A 25107-nucleotide genomic window follows, 5' to 3' on the forward strand; every position below is an offset into this window, starting at 1 on the left:
GCATTTCTACTTAACTCTCAATTAACCCATTAAGATATGGAAGGCGAGTAAGAGGTAAAGTTCTTTTGACACCACAATTTTTTTTGCCAGTTTCCGTCATGTAAATCATAGCACAAGTTTCCGAAACGTTATGTCAAAAGAACTTGACCATCAACTGACTTACCAAATTGGACAAGCTAATGATGCAAGTAAGTAATGAAGCAATTGTATTAGTATGTAAAATGTTACTTCTCAAACTGCTTTTCTCTGCTCTCTTGTGTCAGGCTTTCCTTCACAAGTTGAGGAGTTACAATCTTGCCTATGTTATTCAAATACCCGCTGCCTTAACTTCTACAAGACACCTTGGTACATCAAATGTACATCAATGTTCTATGGATGAACATCGCTTGCTCCACATCGCTAGCCTCTACCAGGCTCATTGGTTCGGTGGTCTAATTGTCGAAATTGGACAAATAGACCACCGAACCACGGAGCCTGGTAGAGGCTACCACATCGCTATGTAATACGTATGGGACTAAAATCAATGATCTAATGGTATAATGATATGATTTAAAAAGTTAGATGAGAGCAAAATACTAGTATAGCAAGTCACAATAAACTACAAACAATTTCATTTCATCACACTAGTCCTGCCAATAAACCACTAAACCTATTTTACAAACCAGAATTAGATGTCGAGGAAGATGCAAATAATATCTCAGTAGTGTCTTTCTCATGCTCACATCGATGTCAAGTTATCAACACCACCTTACACGTTACTGATATGAATGATGAAAGCCTATTAGTCCATGGGCCAGGACCCGAAATTGACGATATTTGTACGACTGAAAGGGACCAGAGCTATCATGCATTTTTTGAATCTGCAATAACCAAAGTTTATTTTAATCCATGAAAGCAAGCTTTAAAAAATCCATAGTAGCTCTGGTCCCTTTCGGTGGTACAAAAAACCGTCCTGGTCCATGGACTACATGAGCTCATGGCTCATTACAGGAACAGAAAGGCCAAAAGTCAGGTCAAGTATTTGGCAGCTTTAAAGCCGAATTATCATCATACCACTGTACCACTGTTCGCAGATAAAGTTGACGTTTTAACAACCACAAGACTAGATCTCAACTAAACCAAACTAGCATATATTAACTATTGAAAAGGCATACTAATCATTATGGCTCTAAATTAGAATCAATTACAGTATCAGAGAAGTCGTCATGATACGTCAGTTGACAAGTTCCTGTGATTAGTAGAACATTGAATGTTTAATCAGAATGATCACCAAGCTGTTGTTTTAAAACAACAGCTTGGTGATGATTCTGATCAAACATTAGGTAAACATCAAATAAAGATCCCAACGATAGTATTGAACAGATGTGCTACTATTGTTGGGATCTTTACTTGACTTGATACATTACAGTTAAACTGTCCTCCAACTCAAGAATTTGTACTCAGTCTTCGTCAGCTCTCTGACCCGGTTGCTCTGGACTTCCGACAACCCTTGACTCATTGCTGACGTCAAGTGTCCAGAGCGATTGGGTCAGACAGCTGATGATTCTGTCGAAAATTACAATAAGAACAACTTATCTTCTCCATAACCATACTTATACTTACATGGCTTAACATAATGCTCAATTACTGTTACAGTAGCAGAGAAGTCACCACGATGGACACGTTCTCGTACATGACAGTCGTCTGCATTGTTACTTCTTGCTGGCTGCAGCCTGTAATGAAAATAGAAAAGAAATCTCAACTCCAAACTAATAATGCGCAAAGAGCTACGGGACAAGTGTGACTCATGAAAATGGACTTAATGCTAGTGTTAATGGTACAACGAATCTACCAGTCCGATGCTAGTTTTGTTGATTCTGTCGCTTTGTTGGCCACCTGTAAGGTTACTGCATTATTTCATGATGTATTACAGAGTCTAGAACTGTTTTTTATCATAGAGTAAGAACTGACTCACAAAGTTTCAAATCATTTTAGACAGCAAGGTACATAAAGGTGCCAAGAAATTTGTCAAATTTATTATGAATATACAAAATGACCTTCATCTTCACCACAGTGCTGATGGCCTGTAGAATCTCCTGCTGACTAAATCTGTTGGTCAGATGATGGAGCTTGTCAGCACAGTCTAAACGGGAAAGAGAAGCATCTTACGGGGTTGTCTGGCAAAGAATAATGTTCATAGTTCCCAGTGTCTTTTTATGAGGTCTGTTGCAAATACAGCTAAAGATTTAAACTGCTGACATATCAATATACACAATGGGCGAACAACTAGTTATAGCCATTTGCATTGTTAAAAACGATGATTAAATGGACAGTTGGTTACAATTTACTTCAAGCTTAGTTTTCCATAATCAAAGGGACGTTTTTTTTCAAAATTTTGTTTGCATAAAAGCTCAGAATAGACCATTCAAACAAGGTACGACATGGAGCTATCCTCACCTTGGAATGATGGTCTGTTTTCCGGGTTCTGGCTCCAACATGTCTGCATCAGTTCGCTCACTGACGTCACGTCCTCCCGGTCTGTGGGGATCAGGGTCAGGTCAGGTCGTTGACCCATGTTGACCAATACGGTGATCAAGGTCGAATTGGCAGCATCTGATAATGTAAATAGATAAAAACCGTTAACAAAAAACATTCCAAAGAATACTAATGGATACTAATTTCATCCCAAAGGATACTAAAGGATACTTATTTTATGTATTCTGTATGTCCTATGTTGCAATTAGCCCTCGGACAAGAACTTGCAAATAAACTTTCAACTAATGTACCAAAGATACATGCTGTAACACCAAACAAAATCATGAACTCAACTCACGTGCATATGGCTGCCTTCTAGTGACAATCTCCCACAGCAGCACACCAAAGCTGAAAACAAATGACATGTTCATCAAACATCCAGATAAAAAAAACAAGTAGGGGAGTGACTGTATGAAGACATTTGATTTAAAAAGTCACATCACAGTTGTGAAGCATTAAACGGTGCCTTTCCAGCACTAAAATTTGCTGTTAATTGGTGAATATATCAGGTTTTGTTGACAAAATATTTGGTTACCTATAAATGACATTTTCCTGATTGAACGAGAAAAACTAGTTGCAAGATTACATCTTAAGTATACTTGTTGCTCTTTTGGACGATGAAAAGCAAAGAAACTTATTACACTAATGGTTGATTAAGTACCTGTAGACATCAAACTTAGTGTTGGGAACGAGGTTGATGTCAGCAAAGAATTCCGGCGGCGCATGCGTGATTGTGCTACCTGTTGGACTTGTTCCGGTGACAACACGAGACTCGGCCTTCCACTTAGACAGGCCAAAGTCTGAAATCTAGCTATGGGCATCAAAAACATTTCTTAGCATTCTCGGTGAAGCAGTGCGTTTATTATAATGTTTATTGTAAGTTCTTGCCCGAGGGCGAATTGCAGGTACAAACAACATGTATAACAAGGAAAATACAAATACAAAGGTGCTAGGAACTACATTCTATGACTATGCTGTGCTACTGAAGTGTACTTTATACTGGTTTTGTTGGGTTTGACTTCTTCTTTTTAGGCAGTGGAAGACGAATTTACCCACTTCTTTTATAATGTGTGAGTTCTTTGATTTTAATAGTAAGATTGATTTCTCATATTGTCAGGAATGGTTAGAAAGTAAGCGTGTATTTTGGATACACTCATAAATAGTTGGTTTCTTATATCATCATAAAAAGAACAATTAGAGATAAAATGACTCTCGTCTTCCACAGCATTTGAGGGGCAATATGTACAAATCCTCTCAGACACAGGTAGTTTCATATATCTCCCCTTTTCTACTTCCAGGGGGTGGGCACTAATTCTAATCTTACAGGTAGCGGAACGTTGCTCAAAGTCACAAAGTTCGAGATATTTCTCTATACAATATTCGGTTTTACATTTTCTGTAAAATCTAAGTTTGCCAGTATCGGCAGACAGATTATGGAAGAAAGTTTGAATATACATATCTAAAAACCTTGTCCTTAAACGATTGCATATATGTTGAGGATCATAGTTAGTGCTATCAACATATAATAAGTATGAGTAGCCACAGTGATCGAAGATCTCCTTAACTCGCTGTAATAATGTCCGTCGACGACTATAACTTATTTTTTATTACTCCAGATGGAGAAAAAAAGATTAGATAGTCTAACCTAACATACCACATGGAAATTTATTGAGTATTGTTCCAGATAAAATAACAGTTGTGCTTGTTGCAACATAGGCAAAAAATATGCTGTAAAAAGTGTAAGCCGTACCTTCACATGGAAGTCTCCATCCAATAGCACGTTCTCTGCCTTCAGATCACAGTGGAGAATCTGTGGGTTCTGGCAGTGCAGGAAAGTCATCCCCAGGGAGATCTCGTGCGCCATTCTCCACCTCAGGGCCCAGGGCACGTCCACATCCCGCAGCAACCCGGCCAGAGAGCCGTTCTCCATGTAGGGCATCACGATGGCGAAGTTTGGGTCCAGACAGACCCCCAGCAGACTGATGACGTGGTCCGAATTGCTGGCCAGCTTCAGTTTCCTTGCTTCAGAATACAGCAGCTCTTGCTCGCTTACAGGGTATAAGATTATTGGAGGACACGTTAATGTGGCGAAATTTAATATAGAAATTATATATAAATGAAAATAAATATAAATGAAAATAACTTTATTGTACAACAATTGTACAAGGTACAAAGTATGGCATCTAGTTATTCTATAGCTTATAAATCAAATTTTGCACTCAACAAAACACAACATAGAATTCCAATTCACTCTGCAGTCTGCACTTCAACTCGATATATTAATATAATTGTTTAATGTTGCCCTTATTTTACACATTGCAAGCCATCTGATGCAGTGTAGATGGTAGCGTCAAAAATACCTACTTATGAATAGTGCTTACAGGCCAAAAAGACAAAACATTACCTTCCTGTGATTTGGTGAGTCAGCAACCGTTTGACAGCCACATGTCGTCTCCAGTCCAGATGATAGGCCTTCTCTACAGCGGCGAACCCCCCACGGCCGAGGAAGGACTTTTCCGGAAAGTTGAGGTGTTCAAACTCGATGATAGGAAGCTTCTTGTCAACCGTCACGCTCGGGTATCTGTCGGAAAATATGATGTATCGTACATATATGAAAGGTAGCATTAGCAAGGCGAACTGAGATGAAGCCAATGTGCCAATGTGATGGTTTTCGATTCGTTATACATTTGCATTCATTTGTCGGTAATGTGTTTTAGGTCATGAAATAAAAACGTGACGCATTCACAGGACAATGTGTGTGGTCAACGGAAGAAAGGCAATGCACATAGCAGAAACAGCCCTTTTGGGATCTTTGAACAACAACATTATGTTTGTGAAGTTGCGGAAAAGGCGTCACCTTATATTCTAATATGTCGTATTAGACTGCGCAAATTTAGTGAGCGCGATCAGAAACAGCCTGCTATTCAAAGGAGAGTACGTTTACAACAAAAGACAGCTTGTATACTGGAGTATGATGAAGGCAAGCCGTACGTACTCACCTCCTCTGCACCTCACCCGGAAGCTGGCCTCCCACTGCTCCGCTTTCTTCTGACTCATGGCCTCTTCGAGTCGGGCTCTAATAGGCAACACACAAGAGATCCTTTATATTGACAGTAATTCTTTCGTTGATTTGTTTTCCAAAGGAATTCGATTTGATGGAAATGGCGAGTTGATTCTTCTTTCAATGTGTTGTTTACACTTTTAACACAGCCGAAAATTACTGACAGCTAGCAGCATGGCAATATTTTGATTGAATATCAACCCCAAACGAAATATAAACCATTCCTTTAAATTACTGGTACACAAAATAATCTGACCATGGCCGTCCTGGTGATCTGGTCTGCCAGCTGGTGCAGGTCCAGGTCCCTCAGACACCGCTCCAGTTCAGCCAGGCTGGCAGCAGGGTCGGCTCGCTCTCTCCATCTCACCAGCGTCTCGTGCATCGGTTCTTCAGGACTTTCCGACTTGATATATAAACACAAAACATAATGGATCTATTAGGTGTATTTCGGATCGACTTTGGAAGATTAGCATGTAGCTTAATGGGCAAATCAGGCACTTTGTTTTAAATACTACCAAGAGAAAATGTGCAAATGTTCCTTCCCCTTCGAACAAATGGAATACTTGATGTCGCAGTATATGATGTTCCAATGACCTATTACACAAGTACCATACTGCAAAACCAAAAATAAGACTAGCATGAAACTGGAATAGGATAATGATTAATCAATTGATGTGTCTAAGTCTAAAATCCTATTGATGTGAATGTAATACAAAGTTATTTATATACTGAAGATACCTCGATGTCTTTAATCTCCTGTTTGTTGAAGCCCAACTCCCGGGCGATGGGTCTCCACTGGTTCTGTCCCACCTTCAGAGACAGTCGGTTAAAGGCTTGACGGAGTTCTTTATCTGTGGAGTAAGGTGTTGGTATGCAATATGTTTTCAGTTCAGTTCAGTCATCCTTGTCAGGTGACACTATAAAGTCCTTCCAGACGGCTCTGTCGCTCATGACAGACAGGAGGTCTCCATCTTGGAGGCCAACAAACATCCTCCAAGACGGAGAAGTTCCTACTAATATGCTTAGGTGCTCTTTTAAAACAAGTACCTCAAGTTGCTAAGGATATAAGCTAACAAAAAAGTATCCAAAAACACATTGCAAATCTAATCTTAAAGATGAACCCAATGTTTCGTAATATCACCCTAGTTTATCCAATGGTTAGTTGTGATCTGATATGTTATATCTGGCTGCAATTTATCTGGAGAATATCGCCGCGATGTAATGTAGTTGTTTGTAAGTCCAAAATCATCGACAAGATCCAAATACAATTACTTATGGGAAAATCATTGACTTAACTGAAACTTTTAACGACGAAGTGTATTACACTGTGGTGATATCGAAGCTTAGAAATAGATTCTGCAATGTTTTTACAGTTAGTTTTTGCAGTTACTACGGTCACATTGCAAAGGTAATTTCCTATGGAAACTGTACATGACGAGGGTTTGCCATTAGCTTACCCACTTTAGACTACATCGTGTCGTCATTACCTTGTGCTGTGTCGCCTCCAGTCAGTTTTAACGTGGTCGGTTGTTTCTGCGCCAGACCAGCCCATGCTTCAGTACCTGCTATTTGGGGTGGTAGTGGTGGAGAATAAATGACATACAGTTATTGGATACGCACCAGTAATATAAACCTGGCTGTGTATCCTGAACAGCCAAACCAATAAATAAAAAAATAAATATAAACTATACAATTTTACACATTCTCTGCCCTAAGCATTATATTTTATCTATCTAAAAATATTGATCTTAGATATGTATAAAAATGTCTAATAACCTTTACTTGTGTCCATTCTCCCTGCAGTTTGGCCCCTTTGTTGGCTGACTTGTTGCTGCATCCGGGCACTTTTCTTCCTTCTCTCCCGTAACTTCCTCTCCAGTTCGGTCTCTGCAGGGGGCTCCATGATGTCAGGTTGACGTGATGCTGTTTAGAGTATAAAAATTATGTATTAGGTACATCATTTTCCCATGAATATAAGATACAATATTTCGTGTATGAACTTGGAATAGGAACCAACACTGAGCAAATACTTGTAGACACGTTCGTTTTTGACAATTGGCCATTTTCAAGTTTTGCTTTGCTTTGAAGTTTTTTATTCGTTTAGCGGTTCCTAAAAACAGACGACATTATAAACATTCAAAACAGATAACGAGGCACGGTTCAAAGAAAACTAAAAAGAAAAAATAATGATGGTAATAATTCTAGCTTGTATCTTTAATTTGGTTGTTTTATCTTGATCTGTTCTGATTATTACAGCTTGCCTTTGATTACTGTCGGCAAACGTGTAGTTGTTCTCCTATGAGGTAAGATGATACGTTATCAGTCAACGACTGTTCAGAACATTAATAGAAATTTAGTTACCGACCCTTAACAGGTGCGACTTGTACAGGTGCGACTTGTACAGGTGCGACTTGTACAGGTGCGACTTGTACAGGTGCGACTTGTACAGGTGCGACTTGTACTTCCTGAGTTCCTCTGCCTGCTGTCGAGTCCTTCCCCTCCTCCTCCTGTCCAGCTTGTTTTGCTCCTTCTGCAGCAAACCATTTACAACACATAACAAGGATTTAACTAAAGCAATAAGTGGCAGCATGCTCGAAATGTCAACAATAAAAAAACTAGCAGAAGGCTGTCAGTGCAGTCTTCTTAGCAACAACGTACATGAAGGGTAATGTCGTACACATTTTGAAATAAAAGTATCAGATGTAACAAAAACAGTTCATTTTGTGTGTGGAGATGTAGATTTAGAGTAAAAATAGAAAACATCAGCAAACTTTCTTTGTCCACCCAAATTGTTTAAATATACTTTAGTAGTTGTAACCAACATTTTTCCTGTATCATGATTTAACCTAACATGCCTCACCTTTCTCAGCCTCCTGTTTCAGGAAGGCCATGATGGCGCCGGTCCCTTGTTTACATACATCCTGTGGAGGGTATGTCAGGGGGTTTCCAGAAACATCCAAGTCCCTCAGCTTGTCTGCTCGGTGAATGGCGGTTGGGAGCCTGGTGATGTTGTTGTTCCTTATGTCCAGTTTCTCCATGGCAGGTAGTTCACACAGTACTTCTGGGAACGTGTCGAACTTGTTGTTCCGGAGGTGGACCTCCCGTAGGTTGTGTAGGTGACTCATGGTGCTCGGCAGCGTTCTAAGGAGGTTATGTTCCAATGCCAAGAACCACAGGTGTTGTAAGTTTCCCACTTCATCTGGGACTATGTCAAACTTGCAGCCACCAGCATACAGTTTCTCCAGTGTCTTCAGCTGCAGCACCTGTCTGGGGAACTCATCAAACTGACAGTCGTTAATACCGAGAGTCTTCACTCTGGCGAGTCGCGTGACGTCACTGGGTAGACGTCTGATGGGGTTCTTGGCGACATTTAACACCTCATGGTTAGGGAGCGAGAGCACACCTGAGGGGACCTCCGTCAGCTGATTACTATTAATGTGCAGTTCTCTCAGTTTCTGCAGCTTTTCCACACCAGGAGGGAAGGTGGACAGCTTATTGTTATCGACACGTAACAACTCAAGGTTAGGGAGCGAGCAAACACCTGAGGGTACCTCCGTCAGCTGATTACCATAAATGCCCAGTTTTGTCAGTTTCTGCAGCTTTTCCACACCAGGAGGGAAGGTGGAGAGATTGTTGTTACTGACATTTAACGCCTCAAGGTTAGGGAGCGAGCAGACGCCTGGGGGTACCTCCGTCAGCTGATTATCATGAATGCCCAGGTCTCTCAGTTTCTGCAGCTTTTCCACACCAGGAGGGAAGGTTGAGAGTTTATTGTTACGGACATTTAACACCTCAAGGTTAGGGAGCGAGCACACCCCTGAGGGTACCTCTGTCAGCTGATTATCATTGATGTGCAGTTCTCTCAGTTTCTGCAGCTTTTCCACACCAGGAGGGAAGGTGGAAAGGTTGTTATTACTGACATCTAACACCTCAAGGTTAGGGAGCGAGCAGACGCCTGGTGGTACCTCCGTCAGCTGATTACCATAAATGTACAGTCCTTGAAGTTTCTGCAGCTTTTCCACACCAGGAGGGAAGGTGGAAAGCTTGTTCTTACTGGCATCAAATTTAACAAGGTTTACACAGGAAAATATTTTAGTAGGAAGTTTCGTTAACTTATTATCCCTAACAAATAGCCATTCCAGCTTTTGTAAAGCTTCCAACCCGTCAGGCAACTCACTTAGATTATTGCTATAAACATATAGCTCTTGCAAGTTTTGCAAGGAACCGATCGCCTGTGGCAAACTTGTCAGCATGTTGCCGTTAGCGTTCAAACGGGAAAGTTTCTGCAGACGGCCGATTGCTTCCGGGATGCTGGTTAGTTTGTTCTTGGACACATTTAGAAACTCCAGGTCAGTGATATCAAACACCTCCTCCGGGATGGACGTCAGACCCTGGTTACTCAGGTCAAGGGTCAGGCGACCGTTGACGGTCTGAGGCTGGAGGTTCAGGTCTGCCGCCATGTTGGATATTTCTGCATAACGTACAAAGAAACTGTAAATATGATTCCACAAACACTCATATGGCTGATATAGAAGCACGAAGAAGGCACAAGCACACACACACACGCACACACACACAAATATATATGTAACCCCGTTATGTATATATATATGCATACACACACACTCACATACATACATACACACACACACACACACACACACACACACACATACATACACGCGCGCGAACACAAACAAACCTACGGTGGTGATGAGATGCGTGTCGTATTGATATACAAGGACTGATAGAGTAGAAAAACTAGCCTCTGGCCACACAGCCACAGTGCATAAATCGTGACCATGGTGCAGTCAAATATATCTAACTTTGCTATTTGGTCAATATTTAACTTTGCTATTTGGTCAATATTTATCTGTATGCTGGTTTACAACTCATTCACGTTGACTATTTCAAGTCTGTAACCCATGACGAGGTTACTTGATTGTGCTGGTACTAAGATAACGCCGTTCTGGGAGGCGGACTCGGCCTTAGGCCAGCCGACTTGCGCACTTACCAAACTTTATTTACTGACAACACAATGTAGCCATAAAGAGAACGTTATCACACTTCTTGACCTTTGAACTCCAGTGGGAGGTGGCGCCAGGTACAATGTACATGACAAATATACTTACTTACAACAAATATACTTACCCATACTCTGGAGCATACTCTGGAGCAGTTTTGTTTACTCCGGAGCAGTTTTTTTTTACTCCGGAGCAACACATATAGCTACTCCAAAGCAACGATTCACTTCATATACATACAGATGGTATATGTTCGTACGTACATGAAACCCCAGTGGTTTTTACCTTATATTCTGCAATAGAAATAAAAGATACGATACGGTGCCAGTGCCTCCGCACGGCATTTATATGTTATTGTTTATCTTTACTTTCTATACTTTCTTTTTATGTGAAAATAAATGAAATAACAAATAAAACACCACACAAGGTTGTTACCCCATGTACACTGCATATTAGAGCCTTTTGAGGTTTTTAAGGTCGTTTGAGATCGTTTGGGGTGTTAAGGCAGACAAACAAGCTTAAGTACGAGTGTTTCACAGGCGAATCTGAACGGGTGCGGCCATGCTTGGCAATGTACACAAAGCATACATTATCCACGTCTAACGTTGTTAACTCTAGACTACAATACAATGAAGTCAATCAGTTTACAGACTTAGGCTGGCCTACACAGACACGGCGGTGTAAGGTTACCCTGGTATTGTTCTGGTAAACACTTACTATCGCTGATATTGTAGTTGCAAAATGCATTTAAAGGTATTTCTTAATCCCCGTATAGTTGTCATTGTATGTCAGTGTCTGTCGCCAGGTATGACAAAGAATTGGGACTGCAAACAGACATATGGATGAATTTGAAAAGCGTGTTTATCTACTTTTGACCCAGAAAGGTCATGTGTGGCACCGCCCACAAATAAAGCACACGTCGTCCATTTATTTGTATGGCTGATAGCTCCAAACTACACGACAACTAAATAACGCTACATGTTGAGATGCAACGGTACAAATTTAATGATTATAGTGTCAATATAGTACTAGAAATACCAGTCAAAACTCATAGTACTAATTGATATGTTTTAACCCCGCTTAGTTTTCACTGACATACAGTTGTCAGGTATACTGTGTTTTTTATCAACAGCAGTGTGCGTCAAGCACACACTGCTTACAACTGAAAATCTTAACCAGACCACTCATGCATGGTGACGCCCATAAACCATTTATGTATGTCATGTCATGTTGTTGACTCTAGACTGCAATACAATGGGGTTCCGCCACTAAGTTTACCGAGTTTGACTGACCTGTCGACATACGGCGGTGGAAGTTAGCCTCCTTCGCAGACTCTAGTTAGCGGGGATGGCTTTTTATGGGCGCTGATTTTCAATGTTAACTTAATAACTTCTCTATTATGCCGGGAAAGGGAGTTTGCCTAGAAATGTAGTTTGCTTTGGAAGGCATTTTCTGCCCCGTCGCTACGGGACAAAACTCCCCTCCACGGCTAGGTGCAAGGTTACACTGTGATTGTTCTGTAAACATTGCAACACCGAAGATGTTTTGATCTACTTTGTGTTCATTAAACAGCGGTGTTTGTCAAGTGGAATGTTGTAGAAGCAGTAATTACACACGCTCAGGGAAACAGGCATGTCTTTTCTGGAGCAAGGCCTCCAAATGACGGGACGTGACGGTGTTACATCTACTGATTTTATTGTCCTCATAATTAGAGTTACTCTGGTTCCTACGTGAATGCTGGTACAAGGTTTATTACAATTCGGAGCAGCTCAGTGTGTTTCGTATCCATGTAGATGTCCTTAGCTAGCAGTGTTTTTTGCGATATATCATTCTATTCACAAGCCTTGGTGAAACTGAGGAGTTGCCGTGTCTCTTCGGAAGGCTTTGACAAGTTGAACGTTTTCTTAAAAGAAATAAACACAATGTACCTTTGTACATTTTGTTAAAGTTGTGTCGGTATACAGCTTAATGTAGTTATGGGTTGAGCTGAGCTCTCAAAGTCATGGCAGAATACAAGAGGACTAGCCAGGAACTGCCTATATTTGTTATGATTATTGCTGTACCCAGTTTGAATGGATTTAGTACAGTTACGTAATGCGATAAGGAGCCTAATAGCCGTAGTGTTTCTCAAATTCGGTTGTCTGGCGTTCAATCGTGCTGCGATGGTGAGATTGGTGAGTATTATTTGTTACGTTACCTAAAAAATCACCGCCGTCATGGGATGGCCTAAAATTCTAGTCTAAATATGGTTAATGTAGAGAGAGCAGGACCGTATATATGATAAAAACTGCCATCTGCACTACATAAGTACATAATTGTTTGCTATACTGTTCAGAAAGGAACGTGACATACCTGTATACTCTTGGTCGCGTTCGTCCTTAGTCTTGGTCGTGTTCGTCCTGACTTAAGCAGCTACATGTTACAAAGCGCCGCCGTTCAGTGGGTGGGTTGTTTATCCAAAATATCTACATAAAAGACAGGGTTATGCTAGGTGACCCCAAGGTCATCAGCCCCAGCAGGTACAAAGGATGTTTGTAATAGGATCATTTTCGTAACTTTCTGTACACCGGACTACCCGTTCTATATTTAGTGCGAACAGAAAGGCAAAATTACCGCATGTCCAAATATGAAGGGAAAAGGGACGCAGGTGAAACGATTTCCGGGTAAAGAATGTCGAGAAAATAGGTGTGTTGTTTTGGTCGGACTATCATGGCGGACAGGCATCAATGTCACACTTCGTGTTACCTGTGAGGCCCGGGTAACAATAGGGCATGTATAAAGCCTGGGGCTGTGTGGCATAACTGCAGTGTGTTTAGTCCAGAACCCAGAAGGCCTGGGTTCAAATCATGTCATGCTACCAATCTTGTGCCCTTGTGCTTTTGTACTTTCCACGAGTTTCTGAATAGTTTTTTTCATTCCACCTTGTTGTAAAAATGGGTACCTGACTTCGTTCGGGTTGTGTGTGTGTGTGTGTGTGTGTGTGTGTGTGTGCGTGTGTGTGTGTGTGTGTGTGTGTAAACATTATTTAGTTTTTTGAATGACAGGTAAAGATCTATTGGAAACGCCGTGATCTCCAAACTACACTACAACACATTTTTGTAGAAATAGGACGTTACAGATTTACTTCTGCACTGAAGTGGTAAACATTATGTTATTCGGTGAAATTTATTAATAATGTTATTTGTTTCAAATCCACATAGCGTTCCAATTAAATGCAGTGTTTGCTGTTCACACGATTGAGTAGAATTGAAAAGTTTTTAACTAAAGCATGTCCAGTCAGGCTTGACAACGCCAACAACGTCCTTTGTCTAATAGTAGCGTTGTCAAATAGACCGCATACATGTACATGTATATCAAATACTGGCAATCAAGTCGCGGTTTACAGACTAGTGCTGGCCTGTTGCGAGAGTACAATGTTACACTGGGATTATTAACATTGCAACACTGAAGATTCTATGTCCATTGCATAGCTGTGTTTGTGGAAGCTGTAAGTGCACAAAACAAGAGAAATTGAAAAGTTTTGAACCAGGCCAGTCACACCAGGTGACGCCCACAAAGCACACTCTCTTTCTACGTGATGTCATCAGCCATGAACTACGAGAATGACGAGAAACCGACTTTACTCACAGTTTTCACGTTTGACTGTCAGAAGAGATGCGGCAGTAGAAGATACTCTAGTCTGTCACTCTGCCTGTGCCCTGACATCATTCAAAGCTACAACCAAACTTTAACGGAGCTAATGCCCTGTCCAATCCATGCATTGTCCATTGTTGAACGCATGCGCCTTACGTAGACATGAAGATGTAGTGTTGTCTCCAGGCCCGTCTTAACGCAACATTAAGGTGTCGATAACCCCTTAGTCTCGTAGAGCCTGCTAAAGAGGCTAGTTTCTAACCTACTCGTCAGTACATGTAAAAGGGGTAAAGGTGGGTTCACGCTTGCGTATGAGGTCCGTTTGGAGTGGCCTCAACCAGGCTTCAGAGAAAGTGAAAAGTGAAAAGTGACAGTGATCTCGAACCAGTTTTAGCTCACTGAAGAGCTCGTCTTCCGCTGGTCGTGACAGAGAGGACAGATGCTATGTACAGTATTTACAGGTTCATTGTACCGGGAAATTCCCCAGTTCTTAACGACAAGCACAATGTACAGTGGACCACGGCTTAACGTCCTGTCCTAAGGACTACAATCATTTCCGGTAGCATTCATGTCGGGTGAGCGACACACCCGGGATCGAACTCACTGCTTCTAGTTCCAGAGGAAAGGCCGCTAACCACTGGACCACGCACGCTACACGCCGAGGAGTATGATTTGCGACCCTCCTAACTCGTTTTTCATGTTGTCTGTCTATATTTGTCCCATTTCTACTACTTTTCCAGCGACCTTTGGAGCCTGATAGAGGCAAAGACTCCCATACGGACCTCACACGCAAGTGTGAACCCACCTTAAAATCTGCGTTGAGTGGAGCAGACCTATCAGAGCTGGCTTTACGTAGCTTAAACAAAACTGGTGTGTTACGCATGGGGGCAGTTTACTCGTTATATCGTTATTACTCGTGATTACGAAGTCTGCCTGTTTTAAGTTCATCTTGAATACTTGGCCATAAAACACACTCACCATTTGACGTTTTGAACCAATTTTATTTCACCGCACCACAAGAGTAAGAAACAAAATGCTTATAACCACTAAGAAAGAATAAACCTATTTATGCTGCAGATAGTACATCATTGTGTCATGATGTCATTGAGCGAATCACAAAGTTATTGCATTATTTTACTGCCATCAAAGCACTACTGACTGTGTTTATCATCGGTAATACAAAATCAACTTAAACTGTTTACAGCATGTATATTTTTAATACATCATATAGATTCCGAAACATGAAAAACAACTACTGTTCATGTTGCATAATGTATGTGTACCTATCTCTCGAATTGTTTAAATGCAAATATGATATCTTCAGAATACTAACCGCAAGCAATACTAAACTTACACCATCCGTAGAACACTGTAATTTTGCAGAATGCTTATCACAAGAAATACTTAAATTCAATACCACACCCTTACATATTTCATTGATTAAAAGACGATACAAAACATTCATCTAATACTTCAGTAACAATGCAGTAAGATATTTTCACCAGGATGTTGGTTTGAAGCCCACTTACATTTTGTAAATGATTAAGCTTGCATTTCTACTTAACTCTCAATTAACCAATTAAGATATGGAAGGCGAGTTAGAGGTAAAGTTCTTCTGACGCCAAAAAATGTTTTGCCAGTTTCCGTCATGTAAATCATGGTACAGGTTTCCGAAACGTTATGTCAAAACAACTTGACCATCTTTCAACTTGACTTACCAACTTAGGCAAGCTAATGATGCAATTGTATTGGCATGTAAAATGTTACTTCTCAAACTGCTTTTCTCTACTTTCTTGTGTCAGACTTTCCTTCACAAGTTGAGGAGTTACAATCTTGGCTATGTTATTTAAATACCCGCCGCCTTAACTTCTACAAGACACCTTGGTACATCAAATGTACATCAATGTTCTATGGATGAACATCGCTTGCTCCACATCGCTAGCCTCTACCAGGCTCCGTGGTTCGGTGGTCTAATTGTCGAAATTGGACAAATTGAGTCAATAGTACGCTATGGGAGTCAGCCGGCCGAGTAGGTTTGGAAAATGGTCCTAAGCTAATTGGCAGCTTTAAAGCCGAATTGTCATCATACCACTGTTCGCAGATAAAGTTGACGTCTTAACAACCAAAAGACTAGATATCAACTAAACCAAACTAGCATATATTAACTATTGAACAGGCATAATAATCATTATAGCTCTAAATTAAACTCAATTACAGTAGCAGAGACGTCTTCATAATACGTCAGTTGACAAGTTCCTGTGATTAGTAGAACATTGAATGTTTATTCAGAACGATCAACAATCTGTTGTTTTAAAACAACAGCTTTGTGATGATTCTGATCAAGCATTAGGTAAACATCAAATAAAGATCCCAACAATAGTAGTGAACAAATGAGCTCATCTGTTCACTAGTATTCTTGGGATCTTTACTTGACTTGATAAATTACAGTTAAACTGTCCTCCAACTCAAGAATTTGCACTCAGTCAGTCTTCGTCAGCTCTCTGACCCGGTTGCTCTGGACTTCTGATAACCTTTGACTCATTGCTGACGTCAAGTGTCCAGAGAGATTGGGTCGGACAGCTGATGATTCTGTCGAAATGATAAGGACATCTAATCTTCTCCATAACCATACTTATACTTACATGGCTTTACATAATGCTCAATTAATGTTCTAGTAGCAGAGAAGTCACCACGATTGACACGTTCTCGTACATGGCAGTCGTCTGCATTGTTACTTCCTGCTGGCTGCAGTCTGTAATGAAAATATAAAAGAAATCTCAACTCGAAACTAATAATGCGCAAAGAGCTACGGGACAAGTGTGACTCATGAAAATGGACTTAAGTGTTAATGGTACAACGATTATCTTTCACACCGAAGCCACCAGTAGTTTTGTAGATTCATTCGCTTGGTTGGCCACCTGTAGGGTTACTGTATTATTTCATGATGTACATGCATTACATGAATCAAAAGTGAATCAACAATCCCTGACTCGAGTAAGAATTGACTCAATTTACTGTTTGTGCATATAATTGTAAGTTACAAAATCATTTTAGGCAGCATGGTGCCAGGAAAATTGTCAAAAGAGCTTGTTAAAGAACGAAGCCACTAGTTTCACCCCAAATTTCCACGTGTTTACAGACAAAAAGAAAACTCCTTACATCACAGAACCCACACATTATAATGTAGGTGGGATCCTTCGTCTTCCACTGTCTCAGCAAAAGAAGTCGAGGCCAACAAGTTACAGTTTAGAGTTAGCTTTTAGACTAGTGTAGACAAATTCTATACTATACTGTTCTAAACTATTTGTTTGTTTGTCCCCTTTCATGTTAAATGCAATTAGCCCTCGGGCAAGAATTTGCATTAAACTATTATTATGAAGTAAAATTACCTTCATCTTAACCACAGTGCTGATGGCCTGTAGAATCTCCTGCTGACTAAATCCGTCGATCAGATGGTGGAGCTTGTCAGCACAGTCTGAGCGGGGACGAGAAACATCACCTTACATCATGTTGTTTGGTAAAGCCCCCTTTACAAATCAAGAATTTAGCTCGGCCGAGTTGTCAGCGAGCTCTAGATTACGAGGAGGTATGACCCTGATGCCAACGAAGAAACTCTGCCATTTGTTCTTAGGCATCAGAGTCATGCCTCCTCGTAATTTAGAGCTCGCTGACAACTCGGGCGAGCTAAATTCTTGATTTGTAAAGGGGGCTTAAGGAATGATTTTTAGTGTACTATACCGGTGTGAACTAACAACGTGTGTGGTAACAATAGAAGAAGCAGGTAATTACTGATGCTCTTAGAAGGCCTCTGGCTTTTTTTCCAGTTGCAGTTTATTTAGTAAGGTTTCAAATACAACTCAAGCATAATGGTTGCTTTCTTAAATCTCCATGCTGAATAACATACACACGAGGCTAACCACAGTTTCCTCAATAGTTGGTGTAGAGATAAAGTTCTGCAATACGATTTGGTCATTCTTAATGACAAGGAACAAAGGGACTTGATTTGTTGGTCTGAAAGCTAATAGTTTTAGTTAGTACAAGGATAGTCATAGCGGTCCTTATAGTACGACATGAAGAAATACGTCTCACCGTCGAACGGTGGCCTGTCCTCCTGGTTCTGGTTCCAACATGTCTGCATCAGTTCGCTCACTGACGTCACGTCCTCCCGGTCGGTGGGGATCAGGGTCAGGTCAGGTCGTTGACCCATGGTGACCGCTATGGAGATTAGGGCCGAGTTGGCAGCAACTGGCAAGGAAGCAAGAAGGAAAAGAGTTTGAAATGGAAATTAGAACAATCAAAAGCATAGAAATCAATAGCACCCAATATAGAATACAGTATGAATCATGTACTCACGTCCATAGGGCTGTGTTCTAGTGACAATCTCCCACAGCAGCACCCCAAAACTGAAACCAATAAGATGCACATTGGAGCGCATTGAAAATTACTGCACGGTGCACCAGACAAATTTTACCTGCACCACTCTGAATTTGGGTATGGTATGTAAGTATGGGTCATAATTAAATTGTTGAGGAACCATTGCTATTTTTTCTTTTATACGTAATAGGTGGGGTGTGGTAAGAGTCAATACAGCTAATAGCAATCCATATATACCTACATCATGGGATATTTATGTCTAAAATCTAGTACCAGGACCAGTGCAGGTTATGTGCACAGAGACACCATAAAGCACAGCTGAATATGTAGGTGGGATTTTGAGCCCTTTACATGTACATTATTCAGTTTTTCAAACTGCGACAAGCCAATAAAATCCATCTTGAATATTGAGCATTTTGAATCTAGTATAGGGATATCAAAAATACGATTTACAGTAATGGTTGATTCAGTACCTGTAGACATCAAACTTGGTGTTGGGAGCCAGGTTGATGTCAGCAAAGTACTCCGGTGGCGCATGCGTGATAGTGCTTCCTTCCGGGCTGGTTTTGGTGACAACACGAGATTCGGCTTTCCACTTGGACAGCCCAAAGTCTGAAATCTGATATGCAGAATCAAATCCAAATAGTTTTAACACTAGCATGTTTAAAGTTGTATGAGTACTGTAGTCTTCGTTGTCGTTTGTTTCCGCAGAGTCATAGTCTATATAAAGTCATAGTCTGTATAAAGTGACTGGCAGTAGTTGTAAGGTTTGAAGGCAATTGTGTTTTCTATATGCGAAATGAAATTCGATTGCGCATACGTAGAAATGTCTGTAACCGGCAATTTTGCAATGATGACAATCTAAGGAATGGTTCCCAAAAGAGTCATTCTTATCTTCTTTCAACATCAACATTGGCAAGGAACGCTACAATCTGTACCTTCACGTGGAAGTCCCCATCCAGTAGCACGTTCTCTGCCTTCAGATCACAGTGGAGAATCTGTGGGTTCTGGCAGTGCAGGAAAGTCATCCCCAGGGAGATCTCGTGCGCCATTCTCCACCTCAGGACCCAGGGCACGTCCACATCCCGCAGCAGCCCGGCCAGAGAGCCGTTCTCCATGTAGGGCATCACGATGGCGAAGTTTGGATCCAGACAGACCCCCAGCAGACTGATGACGTGGTCTGATCGGCTTCCCAGGTTCAGTTTCCTCGCCTCGGAGTACAGCACGTCTTGCTCACTTGAGGTATAAAAAACATAACAGAAAAATGTTTTGCATTTGTTCTTTAAGTGTAGGTCATTTACTTTGATAACCACTAATGTGTGCAGATTGTATAACGTTCGAGCTATCGTGATACTAGTAAGCGTAAATTAAAGACATCAGACCCTGACCTTCCTTCTATCTGGCGAGTAAACAGACATTTGACAGCCACGTCCTGCTTCCAGTCCAGATGTCGGGCTTTCATTACGTAGGCGAACCCCCCACGGCCGAGAATGGACTGTTCCTCGAGTCGGTCAAAATGGATGATGGGAAACTTCTGGTCAACCGTGACGCTGGGGTATCTCCTCGCGCTGGAAAATACATCATCAGAAATGATCTATATGTGCAGGAATATTCTACTTCATACTAGCTAGAAGGAGTTGCTTTACATGGAACTGATTTGTTGTCAAATTGCCCTTGACTTGCCTTATATATCTAACAGACTTTGAATATTATCATACCTGTTCTGCAGCGCATCTTTCTCTTGGCCATCAACTAAACCGACGGCTCCAGTTTCTTGGCCTCTACGGTCTGGGGTCTGAGGAAAAGTGGTGTTTTACTTGACAACTTAATGAAATTCACATATTCCTTTTCTTGGTTAACAAATTGTGGCTATATTAACGTAAATTATTGTCTTCATAGTGGTCATTTTAATATTTTCCCCAAAAGTAAAGACATCAAAGTTTACATCTTCCCATAAAGTATTTGTATCCAAGACAATCATGATGTCAGAACAGCTGAACAATTACTGAAACGGCACTAGTCTAAGTCAAAATTCAATTGTAAAGGTCACCCCACCCTGGGTTCTGGTAAAAGCTGCTCCGCCAGCTGCTGGAAGTCCAGGTCTCTGAGGTGCTGCTCCAGGGCGGAAAGTGTGGCCGCCTCACCTTCCTTCTCTCTCCACTGTTCCAGGGTCTGGTACACCTGGTCAGGAACATCGTCTGGAGCGGAAGCCTGATAAATGATTTATTGCAAATTATCATATGAAAATGATTTCATTCCAGTCCAAATCCTTCACTGATACTCCTGGCCATAAGTTGTGTCTGGAGCAGAATAAGTCATTGTAAAATATCACATGTCAATGATTTCAATCCAGGTAAAACATCAGATGTATGTTTGTTTTGGTTACAGTTATAAGTTTATTTCTGAATAATAGTTCATGTGATAAATAAGGGTTTTTTAAATATTATTTTAAAAAGGAATTAAGATCGCGGCTAAGGTTTTTTAGATGTAAGCGTGATGAAATTATTTAAAGAAGATTGATTTTTTAAAGACAAGCGTTGATGCTAGTTTTTCTCTATTTCTCTGTAAAGCTAGTAAAACAATCATCTCACCTTGATGGCGTCCACCGCCCTGTTGCTGAGCCCCAGGCTCCGGGCGAGAGGTTTCCACTGGGTTTGGCTCATCCTCACGGACAGGCGGTTGAAGGCACGGAGAATTCTCTCATCTTAATTAAAGAATGCTCATTTCAGTCATTGCATATACGATATATTAATGCAATATTTTATAATATGATAAAATATGATATTATATTATATAATATGACATAATATAAGGTAACACGTGTATTTCGATTCGCAGTGGGAATTACAAGTCTAAAGGTTTCATGATCGTGCAAAAACATTGATAAAGGTTCAAATCATAACATTTGAATGCTGGTATTGAAAGGGATATAGTAAGAACTTTACAAATCTAATAATTCCTATGAAATATTCAACTAAAAATGTATTATACTAATGAAAACAAACTTTGACAGCCTGTCTGCAAACATGCCCCACCTTTCTCAGCCTCCTGTTTCAGGAAGGCCATGATGGCGCCGGTCCCTTGTTTACATACGTCCTGTGGAGGGTATGTCAGGGGGTTTCCAGAAACACACAAGTCCTTCAGCTTGTCTGCTCGGTGAAGGGCGGTTGGGATCCTGGTGATGTTGTTGTTCCTTATGTACAGTTTCTCCATGGCAGGTAGTTCACACAGGGCTTCTGGGAACGTGTCGAACTTGTTGTTCGAGAGGTAGACCTCCCGCAGGTTGTGCAGGTGACTCAAGGTGCTCGGAAGGGTTCTGAGGAGGTTCCGCGACAATGATAAGAACCACATGTGTTGTAGATTTCCCAATTCGTCTGGAACAGTGCCAAACTTGCGCCCTTCGGGTTGTCCAGCATATAGTTCCTCCAGTGTCTTCAGTCGCAACACCTGTCTGGGGAACTCATCAAACTGACAGGAAGCCACGTCAAGCAACTTCAGCCTTTTCAGTCGCGTGACGTCATCAGGGAGATACGCGATGGGATTTCGATTAGCAATTAATCTCTCAAGGTTAGACAGCAAACAAACGCCCGGTGGAAGCTTTGTCAGCTTATTATCCGCAATGCCCAGTTCTTTCAATTTCTGTAGCTTTTCCACGCCAGGAGGGAAGGCGGAAAGCTTGTTGCTGCTGACATCTAACACCTCAAGGTTAGGGAGCGAGCACACACCTGAGGGTACCTCCGTCAGCTGATTACCATAAATGTACAGTTCTCTCAGTTTCTGCAGCTTTTCCACACCAGGAGGGAAGGTGGAGAGTTTATTATTACCGACACTAAACTTCTCAAGGTTAGGGAGCGAGCACAACCCTGAGGGTATCTCCGTCAGCTGATTACCATTAATGCCCAGTTCTCTCAGTTTCTGCAGCTTTTCCACACCAGGAGGGAAGGTGGAGAGTTTATTATTACCGACACTAAACTTCTCAAGGTTAGGGAGCGAGCACAACCCTGAGGGTATCTCCGTCAGCTGATTACCAATAATGCCCAGTTCTCTAAGTTTCTGCAGCTTTTCCACACCAGGAGGGAAGGTGGAGAGTTTATTATCACCGACACTAAACTTCTCAAGGGTAGGGAGCGAGCACAACCCTGAGGGTATCTCCGTCAGCTGATTACCATTAATGCCCAGTTCTCTCAGTTTCTGCAGCTTTTCCACACCAGGAGGGAAGGTGGAGAGCTTGTTGTTACTGACATTTAACACCTCAAGGTTAGGGAGCGAGCACACCCCTGAGGGTACCTCCGTCAGCTGATTACCATTAATGTACAGTACTCTCAGTTTCTGCAGCTTTTCCACACCAGGAGGGAAGGTGGAAATGTTGTTGTTACTGACATTTAACACCTCAAGGTTAGGGAGCGAGCAAACACCTGAGGGTACCTCCGTCAACTGATTATCATTAATGCGCAGTTCTCTCAGTTTCTGCAGCTTTTCCACACCAGGAGGGAAGGTGGAGAGCTTGTTTTTACTGACACTTAACACCTCAAGGTTAGGGAGCGAGCAGACGCCTGAGGGTACCTCCGTCAGCTGATTATCATAAATGTACAGTTTTGTCAGTTTCTGCAGCTTTTCCACACCAGGAGGGAAGGTGGAAAATTTGTTATTATTCGCATCCAACACCTGAAGATTAGACAGCATACAAACCCCTGGAGGTACCTCTTTCAGCTGATTATTATAAATGTACAGGTGCGTCATTTTCTGCAAGGAGCCGATAGCCTGTGGCAAACTTGTCAGCATGTTGCCGTCAGCGTCCAAACGGGAAAGGTTCTGCAGACGGCCGATTGCTTCCGGGATGCTGGTTAGTTTGTTTCTGGACACATCTAGAACCTCCAGGTCAGTGATATCAAACACCTCCTCCGGGATGGACGTCAGACCCTGGTTACTCAGGTCAAGTTTAAGGAGACCGTTGACGGTCTGAGGCTGGAGGTTCAGGCATGCCGCCATATTGGAATTTCCCGTCTGCATAACATACAAGGAAAGTATAAAGCCCCCGAACGCGCATTTTCCTCACATATATGTATGAAAGACACACACACGCACATCCATGCACACACATATACTCACTCTCTTTGACACAAATACAATTACGCACACACACACACACACACACAAACATTCACGCAACAAACACACCCGCATACACGACACGGACACACGAACACACGCACAAACCTGCAAGTAGTTTGATTCCCCTTCTTTACTGTTCTCCCGTCTGACGTAGTTCGAAGGCACGTAGCCGACCTGGTTCTTGGCGTTCCGTACGCGCCACCACAAACCGGTGTCATCCAGTAGTATAAGCCGCTCATTCTCCTTGATGTCCAGGTCGTCCACTGTCTGCGCCTCCCAGTTGAACATGGCCACGACAACCTCGTCTTTCTCGGTCATCATGAAGTCCAACTCCTGCAGATGGGAAACACTAACGGTGAGAATCTATTCAGTTGCTCTGCAGTACCTACGAAAGCGGTCAGGGGCGCAAAGTCTCATTAAGATTGTGTCTAAACCTATCGATTTAAAAATGTTTACGCACATACTTGCGCGCGCCCGCAAACATACGCACACATGCACCTGAACACATGCGCGCGCAGACACTCACGCACACACACACACACGCACACACACAGACTCCAATATTTTCATGATGTACAAAATGACTAATGGTGGACGTACCGACTGATAAGTATCTAATACCAGCTCAGAAAATAACAAGAAATGGTCATGCCTTCAAGTACCAAAGTTGCCAACCTACGATAATGTGTTCTCAAAACTATCGTTCAGCGGAATTTTTTTTATCACCGAGCATAGTATATGGAATTGCAGCAACACGCACATATCTATACACATGTACGCACGCACACATACACACACACACACCCGCACAAATACACAAAAAGACACATGAGACACATGAACGTAGCTATGTGAACCCAACCTACATTTGCCGTAGGAGGAAAATACAAGCTAAAATCCAACTTTGAACACCACCTAAGCATAATGCGTAATGGTTTGGCACCAATCCAAGAACATGATAAATTATCTAAGACTCGGCCGCTGATCAACCGACACGCTTACTCCGCATTCAACACAAGTATGTACTATACACAGTACGTCGATCTCCTTGTGGTTACTTGACCTTTGAACGTCAGTAGGAGGTGGCACCAGGTACAGTGTACAAACATACCTGCGCTGTCAAAAGCAATAAACATGTCCCTGTTGGGGTTTTAGACTTGAATTTTCTCCTAATTCAATTCCATAGGCAAATAATGAGAAGCTGTGTTACAACATAGCGGTCAAGCTTTTTTTCTAATCATTAGTGATGAGATGACTGAGATGTGATGCTAACACTGATACAGCAGTGACCCCTACACTAGCCTCGAGATCCGCAGGCACGTTGCACACACCGTGACTATGGAAAAACCGCGTGACTTTGGTCTTTTGTCAGATAATAGTCACTGCATC

At 41.7% G+C, this 25107-nt stretch overlaps 1 protein-coding gene across 1 annotated transcript; it reads right to left on the reverse strand.

Moving 5' to 3' along the window:
• Window positions 1-461: 461 nt before the first annotated feature.
• On the reverse strand, window positions 462-24045 carry LOC118408566 (probable serine/threonine-protein kinase drkD). Its single transcript, XM_035809375.1, has 13 exons — window positions 23824-24045; window positions 23229-23610; window positions 21642-22298; window positions 21198-21310; window positions 20662-20817; window positions 20325-20401; window positions 19995-20174; window positions 19545-19842; window positions 19080-19225; window positions 18586-18635; window positions 18322-18477; window positions 17622-17707; window positions 462-1712 (listed from the first exon to the last, which is right to left on the reverse strand). The coding sequence occupies exons 1-13, from the start codon at window positions 24037-24039 to the stop codon at window positions 1692-1694; spliced, it is 2538 nt and encodes an 845-aa protein (XP_035665268.1). The 5' UTR covers window positions 24040-24045; the 3' UTR covers window positions 462-1691.
• Between the last annotated feature and the right edge of the window lie 1062 nt (window positions 24046-25107).

Source organism: Branchiostoma floridae, unplaced genomic scaffold (assembly GCF_000003815.2).
Source record: "Branchiostoma floridae strain S238N-H82 unplaced genomic scaffold, Bfl_VNyyK Sc7u5tJ_193, whole genome shotgun sequence".
NCBI classification, from domain to species: domain Eukaryota; kingdom Metazoa; phylum Chordata; class Leptocardii; order Amphioxiformes; family Branchiostomatidae; genus Branchiostoma; species Branchiostoma floridae.